The 13443-nt window shown below is 46.8% G+C and overlaps 1 protein-coding gene across 2 annotated transcripts in view; it reads right to left on the bottom strand.

Moving 5' to 3' along the window:
• Positions 1 to 8917, bottom strand: part of RNF220 (ring finger protein 220) — a 217733-nt gene extending 208816 nt beyond the window's left edge. For both annotated transcript variants that reach the window (XM_060089689.1, XM_060089690.1), the window contains exon 1: positions 8293 to 8917. In XM_060089689.1, the coding sequence (XP_059945672.1) occupies positions 8293 to 8917 (625 nt within the window). The remainder of the gene's footprint in view (positions 1 to 8292) is intronic.
• Between the last annotated feature and the right edge of the window lie 4526 nt (positions 8918 to 13443).

Here is a 13443-nt window from a genome sequence, read left to right as displayed (position 1 = left end):
GCGTGAAAGGATCCTACATACATGCTAGTCAGTAATGACCCTGTGTTTGTCTACATCAGTGCTTCTAACAAGGAAGATTATACCACCAGATTGTCCTTGAAAATAGTAATAGTCATTATGTATTGCACACTTAGTATGTGTGAGGAATTGTTCTAAGCATTATCAGTGTGCTTAATCTAATTCAGTCCTTCACAACAACCCTCTTAGGTTGTGTAATTCCCACTTTACAGATGAGAGTACTGAGGCCCAGAGAGGTTAAGCAATTTGCTCAAGGTCACAGAGCAAGTAAGCTAAAGGGTCATGATTTTACTCCAGAGGCTGAACTCATAGCCACTATGTTATATTGCCTCCCCACCTTTGATGTGAAACACCTTCAAGTTGAGGCTCAAAGGGGCAAATACAGTATTTATCCCTCTAATGGGTATTTATTATGCTAGGCCATTCTGACTCAGTGTACATCAAACTCTGAAAAGCAAGGTCAAGTGAGAGCGATATAGGATCAGCTAGCACCTAAATGGAAATCATATACCTGAAAATAAAGCAAAGGTCTCTCCAGGGCTGGCCCTTGCCCCCTCCCTACAGCTTTCTGACTGTCTGCTGCTCTAAGATGGATGCGAAGCCGTAAGTCTCAGCCTGCAAATGAATTTCAGTGGAAAAAGACAACCCTCATCTGGTGAGTCACACTAAGGCTTACCGGGCTTGATTTCTCATGAGACTGTACCAAGAGGTTCCTTCTTCACCCATGCAGCTCTAGACTTTCCTAAAGCTCCGTGTCTGCTGAACAGAATGTACTGGATGCAGCACCACGTCTCCCCCCAGAAACACAACTTTCATTTCCTCTAGGTCATCTTCACTCAGAACACATTCCACAGAGAAAATTGCCAGTCAAATATCTGAATTGCCAGATGGTTGTATGTGTCTACAAAACTCCCACATCACTTGTCTGGTTCCAGCTGCAACCAGGATCTAGGTAGAAACTTTTTTTACTAAAACACACACCCAAAGAAGATCTATTTTTGTAGACTCCATGATAGGTGATGTAATGCTGTGGGAAAACATTTGGGTAGGGGATAGACTCCAATCTTAGGTTTCTAGAGAGTTAGGAGAGAAAAGCAAATTTTAAATTATTTTTTAAGTTATGAAAGTTTTTTAACCAAAATAACACAATAAATCTGTATTTGAGAAAGGTAATTGCACATCTCTTAAAACTCCCTCCTCATCAAAACTTAAGGTATATAAATTATTCCTTTCTTTCCTCAAACCACTACACCTTTGGGATAGCACAGTTTTATGGATACTATCCAGTGCAAGGCTGAAGAGTGGCAAATTGATGAAAACTTAAAGTAAAAATTAGATTATAATCACTACCATCAATTTATTCAATACTCAACTAACACTTATTGAACGCTTTGCTGTGATTGGTACTGATTTAGTGCTAAAATTTTTTTTAACACTGAAACTAAAATGTGATTGAGATAATAGAAAAGTCTGATCCATTGGGTAAGGCTGGAAGGGCATGATTTACTCCTGTTTGCTTAGCATCTACCAGGTTGACTGATTCATACTACAGCCTCTCATTTCTCCAGGCCTAAACCCATAGCCCCAACTCAGGATCTCTTCTTGGAAAAGGCACAACAGAGTTACTAAGTAGGTGAAAGTTCTTTTGCAGAAAATTCTCCTCCTTGCCCCAAAGAAAGAGATATTTAAGAAATTTCTACTCTGTAGCACACACTTTTGAGCTTCCAAAGGATAAAAACACACTCTTTTCAACCACAAATGCCACAACTTAAGTGGCATTTAAAAAAAAAATTTAAGGCATTTTAGTTGCTATGTAGCAATAGGTCATCCTTAGGTCTCCAGCTCATCTCTCTTTAGGAGGGGTAATACGGCACTGGGAAATGTTGCGGAACTGTGTGAAGAGAATATTTAAATGCAAAAATTATTGTTATCTTGGTGTTAAAATCGTGTGGGTTTTACAATAAAATGTAACATCACTCCGAATCTCAAGTATTTATAAAGAGTATATTCCAACATGTGTTCTGAAATTTTTTGACCAGAGGGATGTGGTTAAAAAGAGTTAAAAATATGAAAATCCATCATAAAAATAGAACTCTATTAAGTGTATTGTCACTCCAAATCCCGAGTATTTACAAAGACTCTATTTCAAAGTGTGCCAATATTTATTAACCAGATGGGTGTAGTTAATAAGGGTTAAAAATAAGAAAAACCAATATAAAAATATAATTCTATTTTTTAGTTTCCTCTTCCCTGCCTAATGAGGAAAAGGGGTGGGGAGGGAAAGCAACTTTTGTTATTTGGATACAATGTGTGTTTTTTGTTTTCAAACAAAAAAGGGCCACCAAATAATCAACCTGGGGCCACTGACCGGAAGGCAGCCCCGGAAAACTTCCCGTGGGAAGAGTTCCAGAAATTGCCCGGACATTAACGAGCCCCGCTGTGCTGGCTGCGAGCCTCAGACGGTCAGAGGTGACCGCGACTCGCCTCGCCCGAATACCAGCCATCCTGCCGATTCACGAACCCCGGGACTCGGGAAACATTCCCCGGACTTGAAAAGCAAGACGGACGGGGAAAACATTTCGAACCTACGTGAGAAACCTCAAAGTCCTCGGATGCCGGTGGCGACGCCAGATCCAGATGCGCGCGTGCACACGTCCATGCCCCCGGCTCGACGCGCCCCGGTGCCCTCCGCGCTCCCTCCTCCCACTCCCGCCTCCCCCCAGCCTCGCCCCCCAAGCCCCCTCCCCGCTCAGTGTCCCCTAGCCTCTTCACTCCGCTACCCACCCATCTGCACCTCCCTCCGGGTACCCCGATCGCCCCGACCTCCGCGTGGGCGCGCCCCCTCCTCGGCCACAACCCCTCCCACCCCTTCACCCCGACCCCATCTCTCTGCGGCTCGGACGACGTACAGGAAACCGGCCCAGGGCTCGGTTCTCAGTGCGACCTGGGGGCGCTGGGCGTGGAGGGCGGGGCGGGGGTGGGGGACCAGGCAGCCCTCGGGTTCCGGCCGCGGGCGGCGGCGGCGGCGCGGTGCTCGCCCGGCCTCGGGGTAGCGCCCGGCGTTCTCCCGCAGCCTCCGAGTCCGGCCGAGCGACGGCGAGGTCACCAACATTTCTGAAACCACTTGAACGCCATCTCCGTGGCGGAGGCTGGGGGTCCTTTTCAAGTGAGCCAACGGGGCCCACTCTGTGGTCCTTCCTCCCCCCTCGCCGGCCTCGCGCCTCTCCGCGCCCCCTCCCCCAAACGATCAATTACTAGCCACCCTTCTGCCGGGAGCGGCGAGGGGCTGGCTGGCGGCCGCGAGGAAACGGCAGCCCGGATCACTTCTGCATGACAATTGATGGGAGGGAGGGCGCGAGGCAAGGAGGGAGGACGGCTGCGGTGTCCGTTTTCTCACCATGGTGATTAGGCATTCCGGCCGTGCGAGGAGGCAGCCGCCGACCAGAGCGGCGCGGCGTGGAGCGAAGGCAGGGGAAGAGCGGGAGCGGGAGCGGGAGCGAGCCCAGCCGCCGGGCGGGCCAGCGGCGCGCCGAGCCAAGCCAAGCCAGGCCAGATGGCTCTGCAGCCATCAGGGACTGCTCCCGTCCAGCCCGGCCCCACTTTAGCTGTGCAAACATTTCTTTATCCCAACAAGACAATTAAACCCAGCAGCATGAAAAGGAGTCTCCATGACTGTGTTGGGAGTGAACAACCAGAAACAACCACACACATCACAGGAGTTCTCGCCCCCTCCTCCCTCACCCACCCCAGATGGGGAGGGAAAAGGGACTCCACGAGAACCCCAGGAGCAGCTGAGCCGACAACCGGGCTAGGTCTGGGCAATCAGTACAGAGGGCACCATCTGACCTATCTTTCTGGTGATTTCTGCACCCTTTCAGAGTGGTCATCTGCTCCAGCTACAATCCAGAAGTTGAGCCTGGTGACCTGAGAACCGCCCCAAACATTCTTCCCAGCAAGAGCAATTCTCCTAAAAGCCCAGATCAAGGTCCCTACCCAGAGGTAGTCCTGGGTAGTCCCAGAGCCCTTGGGAAGTAGCCCCCCAACACCACCCCCATGATGTGGCCAGCCCTGCTCATTCCAGGCTGCCCTGGGCCTATGTGGGCTCAGCTGATTTGATTCCTAGGACATAGGGTCTTCAAGGATACGTGCCACTGTAAAGACACATCTCAGAGTCAAAATACCATCTCTCCTACTCAGGGCTTTTCAAATTTGAATAACTTCGAATATATCAAAGATGAGAGCAAAGCAGAACATCTGGGAACTGCTGTGAGCCACAGGGTTCCCTGCCTACCTGTGAATCTGCCTGACCACAGGGAAGGGCAAAGAAAGAGGGCCACTTGGGGTCAGTGCCCAGTGCCCATCTCTGAGGTGAGCCAGAAGGCAGGGCCCGTCATTACTTCCCAAGGGCAGTTCTGATCCCTCTCAGCCCTCAGGCTGAGCATGCATCCTAGCCAACTCCAATTGCTGTGTCACCCAGACAGGAATTGGGCACAGGAGTGGTCTACAGAGAACAATCAGGAAATGCACATGATAAGAGCCAGAGTGCTAAGGGGGTAATAAATGTATAGATTCTAGCACAAGGCAGCAGAGAATACTTATTTTCCCTTTTGTTGTAAAGTTTCCTTAATGAGGAAATGTTTATTTTAAAAGCCCTGGGAAACATATCTGTAGACACTTCATATGTAAGACACACGTGGACTATTCATAATTGGTCCATAAATTTTCACCTCATTTCCCTGGACAAGGAGCCTTGGAGACGGGTTCAGGGCATGACAATAAACAGGAGTTACCTCAGTCCCCTTCCTGGGGAATCATGCATCCTCCACGAATGGCTTCTCACAAAATACTTCTCCCTTTTTCCAGGGCACATAAGTCAGTCCTGTTGAGTAAAGGCTTCTTTTTTCCATAGAGCCCAACACCTACCTCAGGAATCACCTGTGATGCCAGGTAGATGAACAGGCAAGCAAACTGGAATCATCTACTAGGAGAGACAATACTTCACCCAAATAGCTACATTTCTTTCTACAAAAATGCATATTTAATCACAAAAGAAACCCTGCCTATCAGTACCCAGATTTAAGGAAAGAACACGTGGGCATTACACCATGTCTGCAGGCCCCTCTTTCAAATGCTCTCAGATGTGGACATATCTGCATATGGATGCAGTGTGTGAGCAGGGGGAGGCTGCGAGAGTAAAAACTGTCAGTGTTTCCACTGTAAAACTGATTCTTTTTCATTGACTTAGAACTCAGGCATAAAACTGCTACTCTAAGTAAGGGACACACACACCCATACTCATCCCACCCCGCAGCAAACCCCTAAAGCTACATGCTTATTTAGGAGTTTTACTGTTGTATTTAATTAAAACTTTTTTTACATTTTATGAAAAAATTTTATTTATATGAAGAGAACTGAAAAATCAGTCAACCATATCTAAGATTAACTCTAAATTTTAAGAATTACAAAACCTAAAATATACACGGTTAATTTCTGGTAATCTGGGCAATAGCCACTGTATCCTATCACTTTGCTCTTTTGAACACTTTCTATCCTCTCTCTTCTTGCCTCCCCACCCCCTCACTGCCCCATCTGCCCCTCAAGCTCTCCCCTTGGAAGCAGTCTTGTATACTGTCACTCGATTATCTGAGAAATATTACTTATTTCAAAACGGTTCTGTAGGGAGGACCTGAAAGGCATCTAGTGGGAATAATCAGGCCTTCTAACGGCCCTTAAATATGTATTTACATAAAACAGACCATAAATATTCCGACACACGTCAGCATATGACAGGAGCCAAGAAAGCTGCAGCAGACTTTGTCATGGTGCCTCTTCGACCCTTCCTTACAGAAAAATGTTTCCCCAGCCTTCCAAATACTCAAAATCAAAAGCAAAAATGCTCCCCAGTACAACCCTGTGAAGGCTGCTACCCCACCCAAGGGAAGGAAAGGAGAAAGAAGCACAAATCCAGGGTTATCACAGGGTAACAGTCTCCTATTCACTTTGTACCTTTATTTCTCATTTAAGATCAGTCACAAATGCAACTCTAGATAATAATGTGAGTGGACAGTCTACACTCACAGACACGCCTACAGGTCTAACGTTTGTGTAAGAGAAAAAGGAGAACACAAAATACTCATTAAAGAAAGGATATTTTAAACAAATAAAAGGGGAAAGGGCTCCAATTTATACAACACTACAGTTTGAAAAAAAGAAGTTTCCCCACCCTTCTGATCAGAATCTCATTAATTTCAAGGTCAGAATTCCATTTCACTTTGGGAGACAGACTCATTTAATTTTTCTCCACCCAGGCGTATTCCTGTGTGAGGGATCCATCTCCATGGGGGATGGCACCCCTACACAATGCAAACCAGGCAAACGGAAGAGTTATGGCTTTGACACTCAGAGGGGAATGGATATCCATATCTATGAGTGCTGACCTGACTAACAAGCTTCCTCCTGCTCTGGGGGTCTGAGACAGGTTTGGGCTAAAAAATGGAAAAATGGAGACAAGCTGGATTTGTTAGGAGAGAAGAAAGGAATCTTGATCTCCAGGTGTTACTCTGTGGCATGTTAGTTTTAAGAGGATTTCATATTCAACTAGTGTTTGGAGAAAAAAGCAGAATCTGTCACACCCGAACCCAGGACAGTTTGGGCCAGAGGTCAGGTTAGAGCTTGCCTTTATCACTTGCACTTCGACAAATGAAAACTAAACTACACTAAACTAAAACAGACCGATACAACGCCAATCTGTGTTCAGCAAGTATATTCCCAAAGCAGGATCAGCACACACACACACACACACACACACACACACACACACATCAGCTGTACAGAAAGGGAAAAGGTGGAATAGGAGCTAAAGCAAAAGAGAGAGAGAGAGAACATGGGCAGTTGTGCTGTCAGATAGCAGCCTTCTCCCTTAAGTGGAGAGGTCTTGGGCTTACAGACGCTGACATAAAAGACACACTCGCAACATATTTCAAAACCAAAGAGCGATGGATTTACAAGGCAGGTTGATTTTATGATGACTTTTATTGAAAAGGTACGCTGGGTTTAGGCAGATGCCTTTTAGCGCAGGAAAGTTAACACAGTGCCTAATTCAAGGAGACAGCCTGAGGAAGCAGTGCCGACAGGGGAGAGAGCTGCAATGTCTCTATTACTCTCCTCGGCACCATAAAGAGAAGAGAAAAAAATGACATTCATGGCGGTGGTTATAGAGAGGACGGGAGCACAAAAAATAGGGAAGAGGGGAAAGCAAACCTCAGATGTAGTTTTCTTAAGAAAATAAAATGAAGCAAATCTTAGAACAAAGGATCGGGTGGAAAAACACCCTCAGTTCATAAATTCTCACCAGGCTTGAAGAAAACTGCTCTGTGGGGTCTACCCATAGTCCAAAAGCTTCAAAACACAATTATTTTCTGATTATATTAGAGGTGAAGATGGCAGGGTTCAACGCTCCTACTCTACAAGTTCCAAGTAAAGGTTTAGCCCCAACTGTTAGTGAGTGTAGCCGGAGCCCAGCAAGGCACTTGGAGAACATGACAGAGCTGTTCCCTAAGCAGAAATTAATAATAGTTGTGAGCATCAAATATGGAGCCGCCACACAGGCCAGCTGTGTCTAGTCCTAAAAGGGAGCCCCAGGATAAGCACCCAGAAAACCTGTTAAATCCCAAGAGAAGTCGACTTTCTAGCCTTGCGATTGCAAGGAAAACACAGCTGTTTGAAATGCTTTATGGTGATTGACGACACCTTTGTCCTTCTCTGAAAAAATAGCCTGATTTGGAGTAGGGCTGAGAGTTGTGAAAAATAAAATCACGTGGAGTCTGCTGGATGTGATACAATGGAAAAACTAAAAAAATAATACCGAGATCAGAGAAACATAATGAGAATAGCAAAGAGAGGAGGGATGGACGGTTTCTTCGAGCCCCGCAAATTCCCTAGGAACCTACACTTCCTAATGAAATGACGTTCACTCCGGTCCATATACAGCACCCCCTCCACTCCAGAGTCCCCAGAGAATAAGACAATGGTGCCCTGGAGGGAAGGGCAGTGCAGGCCAATGTGCCTCTGGCTACCTTCAGAAAAACATTTCCTACAAAAACTATCAATGCTCATTGACAAGAGACAAGTAAATGTCAGCGCTCCACAGCTACTGAATGGTAGGGAGTCGGCCCTTCCCATTACTAGGAGCATGAAAAATGCCACCGACCTGTTGAATCCTATTGTAAGGCAGGGCTTACTGGGGTTAGGGGAGGGCTGCACCAAAGTACTTACATCTGTCATTCCGATCCTCTGGGCTAGATGAGGCTTCCCGATCCGAAATGAGGCCAGAGACAGCAAAAATCTTCTTCCCAGTGTCGTCAACCTTAAGTGAACCGGGGGAGCTAGATGGCAGCTGTGTCCCAAAGTCATATTCCTTGCCATCTGCATCTGAGAAGCGCAAGTGGGGAGACTCTGTGTCATGGCAGTTTTTAAGTCGCTTGGCCGGCGTAAAGGCTGACTGATAACTCTCCCGGTCCTCAGTGGAAGCGAAGGGACGGAAGGCCCCCACTCCACTGTGATTCAGCATACTGATTGGGGTGCAATCTAGATTTGGGGGAGCGAACTGAGGGTGGAGGTGTAGTAAAGAAGGGGGAAAATCACGATTGGCAAAAGTGCCCGGCACCCCACCTTGCCGATGGTACATAGAGGCAAAGGTGTAGGAACCATTGGTGAATGGAATATGCACGTCCTTGTCTACCGAGACAGGTACACCGAAGGGTCGTGGCTGCTGACAAGGGATGGAAGCATCACGGCTAGCCTCAGCCGTGGACGCCAGGACCATTAGTGCTGGGGATGCCAGCGGGTTGGGGAGGTAGGATGAGTTCTCCATCTTGAAGGCTGCCCGGTGTAAGTCCATCGGAGTCTCTTTCTATGGCCGACGTCACACAAGAAGCAGTCTTCCCTGGGAGGGAGTGGCACCTGGGATCAGGGCAGGGAATATTACTGGGGAATCATCCCCTTCTAAGACCTGCGGAAACAGCAAAGAGAAAGAAAGAGGGGGGAGGAAGGTCAAGGGGAGGAAAGAAAAGGGAAACCCCAAGTGATCAAAACACCATCCTTCTGGCTTACAGATGCTGGGGCAAGAGACACCACAGGCTTTAGGAGCCAGTGGGCAGCAGCATCAGACCATTTTCATTCAGGAAAATCAATAGACAACTTACTGTGATGTACGCGTAGCCGACTTTGGTCCCTACACGTTCCGGGTGAAATGCGCCTGAGCCCAGCAAAGGAAAAAAATAAAATAAAACCTTCAAATACAATATTCCCTGAGCAAATGAGCTTTGGAAGGCCAAGTCACCCAGTAGATTAGGTGGGGTCTATATTTTAAAGGGCCTGCACCTGCATACACTGCTCATGGCAGGCCCGGTGTTCAAACAGAGACCAGGTTCTACTCATATGACCCCCTGCATCCGCATCCTCTTTTCATCTTCCCTAACAATGCCCTGAGACTGAAAAATCCCTAAGTCAAGCACATCTAGATCATGAACACCTCCATGTGTTAGTTGGTACAAATTGTACATGTGGATAAATCACACACATTGGCTCATACATAAACACACATCTTCATGTATCATCTAAGACTGTTTCCAGAAAGAAGTACTATGTGAAGAAACAACAGCAGCATTATTTTTGATCCACACCCCTCCCTAATCATATAGGCTTTCTCTTTTCTGAGAAGGAACAAAACCTTCATCAATAAAGTGCCTGGCGTCTCTGGCAATATTTAGAAACATAACGGGTGTCTTTGGCATATGTTCTCTGGAAGCGTCTGTCTTCCAGGGGCAGCAAAGAACTGATTGGTAATTTTAGTTACTAATGCACTCACTCTTAAGTAGATTTGTAAACTGCCTTGAATTTGCCATTGACATTTAGAGCAAAATGTTAACAAAATTTCTGACTTACTTTCCTCTGCTTACTGGCCCAGTCAGAGTTGATGTCCGCTAAAGACCCCTGGAACAAATTGTAGTTCAGAAAGACTTCTTTCAATTTCCCGTTTAAATTTAGGTTGTACATTTTCATAGCCACTGATTCTGTTTCAAAATTTATTTTGAAAAAAAAAATTTATTTTGAGTAGGGGGTGGGAGAAGGGCTGTGTATGAAAGTCAGGATAACATAAGATGAATACTAGGACTTATTAGCTTCAAGAATGTACACTAAATAAAAACTTAATGAAACTTAAAGTGTAAGCAAAAAGCACCATCTGCTACAAATCACAACCTCTAAATTGAGAGTCATGTCTCAAATAAATTTACCCCCTCCCTTAAAAAAAAACACCTAGATAAAGGAGTATCTGATATTCCCTCAAACAGAGTGACCTCAGTTAAGCAGTAGATGAATCCTCCCGGCTTAATGCAGTGCATAGAGAGTATTTCCTTCTCCCATCCTGTATCAGACATGTCAATGACTGTTATTAATTGGGAAGATGAGTGCACACCATCAGACTGTTTCCTCATTTGGCATCTTTCCTTATAGACATCATTGCTAAATTACCAGATTATGTATCTCACATTAACGGATTTATCTCTCTCCCAAATTTTAAATAACTTTCCTCTCAAGTTATAGCAGTGCAGGGAATGATCTGCCAAGGACAGCCAGTTAGCCTGACAAGTCTGGGCATCCTATTCTTGGCTGTTTTCAAGTCAGATTAATGGTCATATAACATGGATGCTCCGAAAGTGGGTCCAGGGCTGTTCCAAGGGTTCTAAGCAGCTCCTCACAACAGAAATAACAAACTACTTGTCTGTCAAACAAGCAATACTATATGAGGCAAGCTGGAGAAAAGGGCAAACATAATACACTAGGGGCGAGGAGAAGGATGTTTTCCCCCCCAAAATAACCATCACCCAGAGGATTTGCTTTTTATTTTTACTTCCTGGGTCACCTCATTATCTTAAATGAGTTTAATAAATTAGTAATCTGGCAACAGCACTGGACACTCCAACAGAACACAGTGAATCACTCAAACCTGGTTATTCATTTGAAACTTCATTATACTGAAAATAAATCAACAATATTTTCCCAGGCCACATCTCTTTTACTCCACTGTGTGGGCGTTGGTCTCTGTGGGGGAAGGGGGAGTGCTTTTTTTCTTTTCCCTTTTCTTTCTTACCCCCTCCTCACATGAACAACTTGTATAGATGAGGCTTCAGCAGACCACAGTCATTATGAAAATCTATAGTTAATACACTCCCAATGTCAAAATGTCATGGGTTTAAACACAGAACCCCAAATAAGAAAACTGACCCTCTTAATTAAAAAAATATGGATTGTAAGATAATCAGCTTGATGGAGCATTTGGGTGACTGTAAAGAACCGGCCAAAGGGAAAGTAAGTAACTGTTACTTTTCTGCCTCTATGCTGATTTTTTTAAATTTAGCACTTCGTGCAAATCCAGATTAAAATAACTCCAGCTATTGATCTGAGCAGTGGAATTGACATTAATTTTAGTTCACTTCTCACTTTGCAAAGGGATCAATAGGAAGTAATAACAGCTGACATCCCCGCTGAAAGGAGGAGAAAGAAGGGCTGAAGACAGAAATCGAAAAGCAACCAAATAAATCATCAGCTACTTTTCCACGGCATCAGACAAACTCCAAACAGATTGCAAAAAGTCTTTGTTGAATTAACTAAACAAGGAGGAGGGATCAATCCACGAAGCTAAATAAATTGTCTGGCAGGCAGTGAGGTTGGACGGAGGGACCAACAAATATTGAGTTTTTAAAATTTCAAATCCTTGACGTGATGGGTTTGGTTCAGGGCTGTATGTGTGGCAGTTTGCTAAATCACACAGCCGACCCTGGTTTAAAGTGATTACAAAACGCCAGCTAACTGAATAATTAGTGAGATCACTAATTGCGTGGTTAAACATGCCAGAACCAAGACAAATGAAACGAAGAAGCTGGCGTTTGGAACGTGAACATGTCTGAAACTGGGCTGATGCGCAGCGCTCCCCGCTCTCCGGCGCGAACTAGCCACTTTCCCATTGAAAAATCGAAAGCCAGAGAGAAAGTCTCAGAGAGCGGGCAATCTCCCACCCCAGCCTCTGACCATCCCTGTCCAGGGTCTTTCCTGACCCGCGCCGGGGATCGGCGTAAAAGGAAGAGGAGCTGCGGCTGCTTCTGCTGCCCTGAGCCAAACCCACTTGCAAATGACTGCCACAAAGAAAGCTGCAAAAGCCTCTTTCCCGGAGCCCGAGCTCTGAACGCCCACCAAACTACGACTCTGCTGGTAATTAAAACGCACACACAACCCCCCTCTGCTTATTACAACAGGTGACATTTTTGTGGTCTCTGAACCATTTCCTAAAGCAAAGAATTAAAATAATAGAACAAATTAAACGATATTTTTCCTTTGCATAAATAAACTTAAAAAAATTAACAGGCATCTTAAAAAGCAAAGAACAGTGGGAAATGGGGCCAGGGTGGTGGAGGGTTGTGAAGAACTCAGGGAAGCTTTTTTTTTTTTTTTTTTTTTTTAAGTTCACAGACTTCTTAGCTTGAAGAGAATTCCCGAACGCCAAATGCCCGGGGGTATTTGGAAATACCGCTCTAACAGAAATTTTACCACCATATGCACGAGCTCAGGAAGCAGAAGGCTAACACGGTTCCATGGCTGGGGCCAACGCCTGCGATTCACACTTGGCCTGGTATCTGTCCCAAGTTTGGGCCCCGACTCAGGCCCGGCTTGGCCAGCGGGTGGGAAGCCAAGACCACCCGGCCTGTCCGAGAGTGCGGGGCCGCGGGGCTGCCGCTCAGCGAGCGGGTGCACAGCTCAGCCTCTAAGTCTTCAAACCGGGAAAACCCAACTCTTTTAGGGAAAACGGAGGAAGAAGAAGTGAAGGCGAAACCTGCATAAACTTAGGGCCAACGCAGAGCCGAGCCCACCACTCCTCGGCCTGACCTCTCCCTCCAGCTCTCGGTTGCCTTTGCACAAACAATACTTTAGGTTCCAACAACCTCCGCGCGAAACATCTGTTTGTAACTTTGGGGAACCGGGGCTCCAGCCAGGCAAGAACCGCTAAGTGCGACGGGCCCTCGTCCGCGGCCGGGTATGACCTGCGGGGCAGGAGCTCGGAGGAGGCTGCCTTCGATCAAAGTCCAAGGACCTCGTGCCCCTGCACAGCCCCGCCCCGCAGGTCACCCGGGTCCTGTCGCCGCGCGCCACTGCTTCGGCGGGCAGCCACCAGGCTCCTGGATTGCGGGGCTCCTGCACAGGCGGGCAGGCGCAGGGGAGCCGGGCCCTCCCGTTTCTCGGCCAGCGGGCCTGGAGTGCGGGAGGGAGGGCTCTGCCTCTCGCGCCGCGGCCGCTCGGCCGCCGCACACGACGCGACTCGCAGAGCAGGTGTGTGGTCCCCACTCGCTCGGCGCCCGGCCCCGTCTGTCA

The sequence above is a fragment of the Mesoplodon densirostris genome, chromosome 2 (genome assembly GCF_025265405.1).
Source record: "Mesoplodon densirostris isolate mMesDen1 chromosome 2, mMesDen1 primary haplotype, whole genome shotgun sequence".
NCBI classification, from domain to species: Eukaryota; Metazoa; Chordata; class Mammalia; order Artiodactyla; family Ziphiidae; genus Mesoplodon; species Mesoplodon densirostris.
This window is presented reverse-complemented; position numbering and strand designations above follow the sequence as displayed.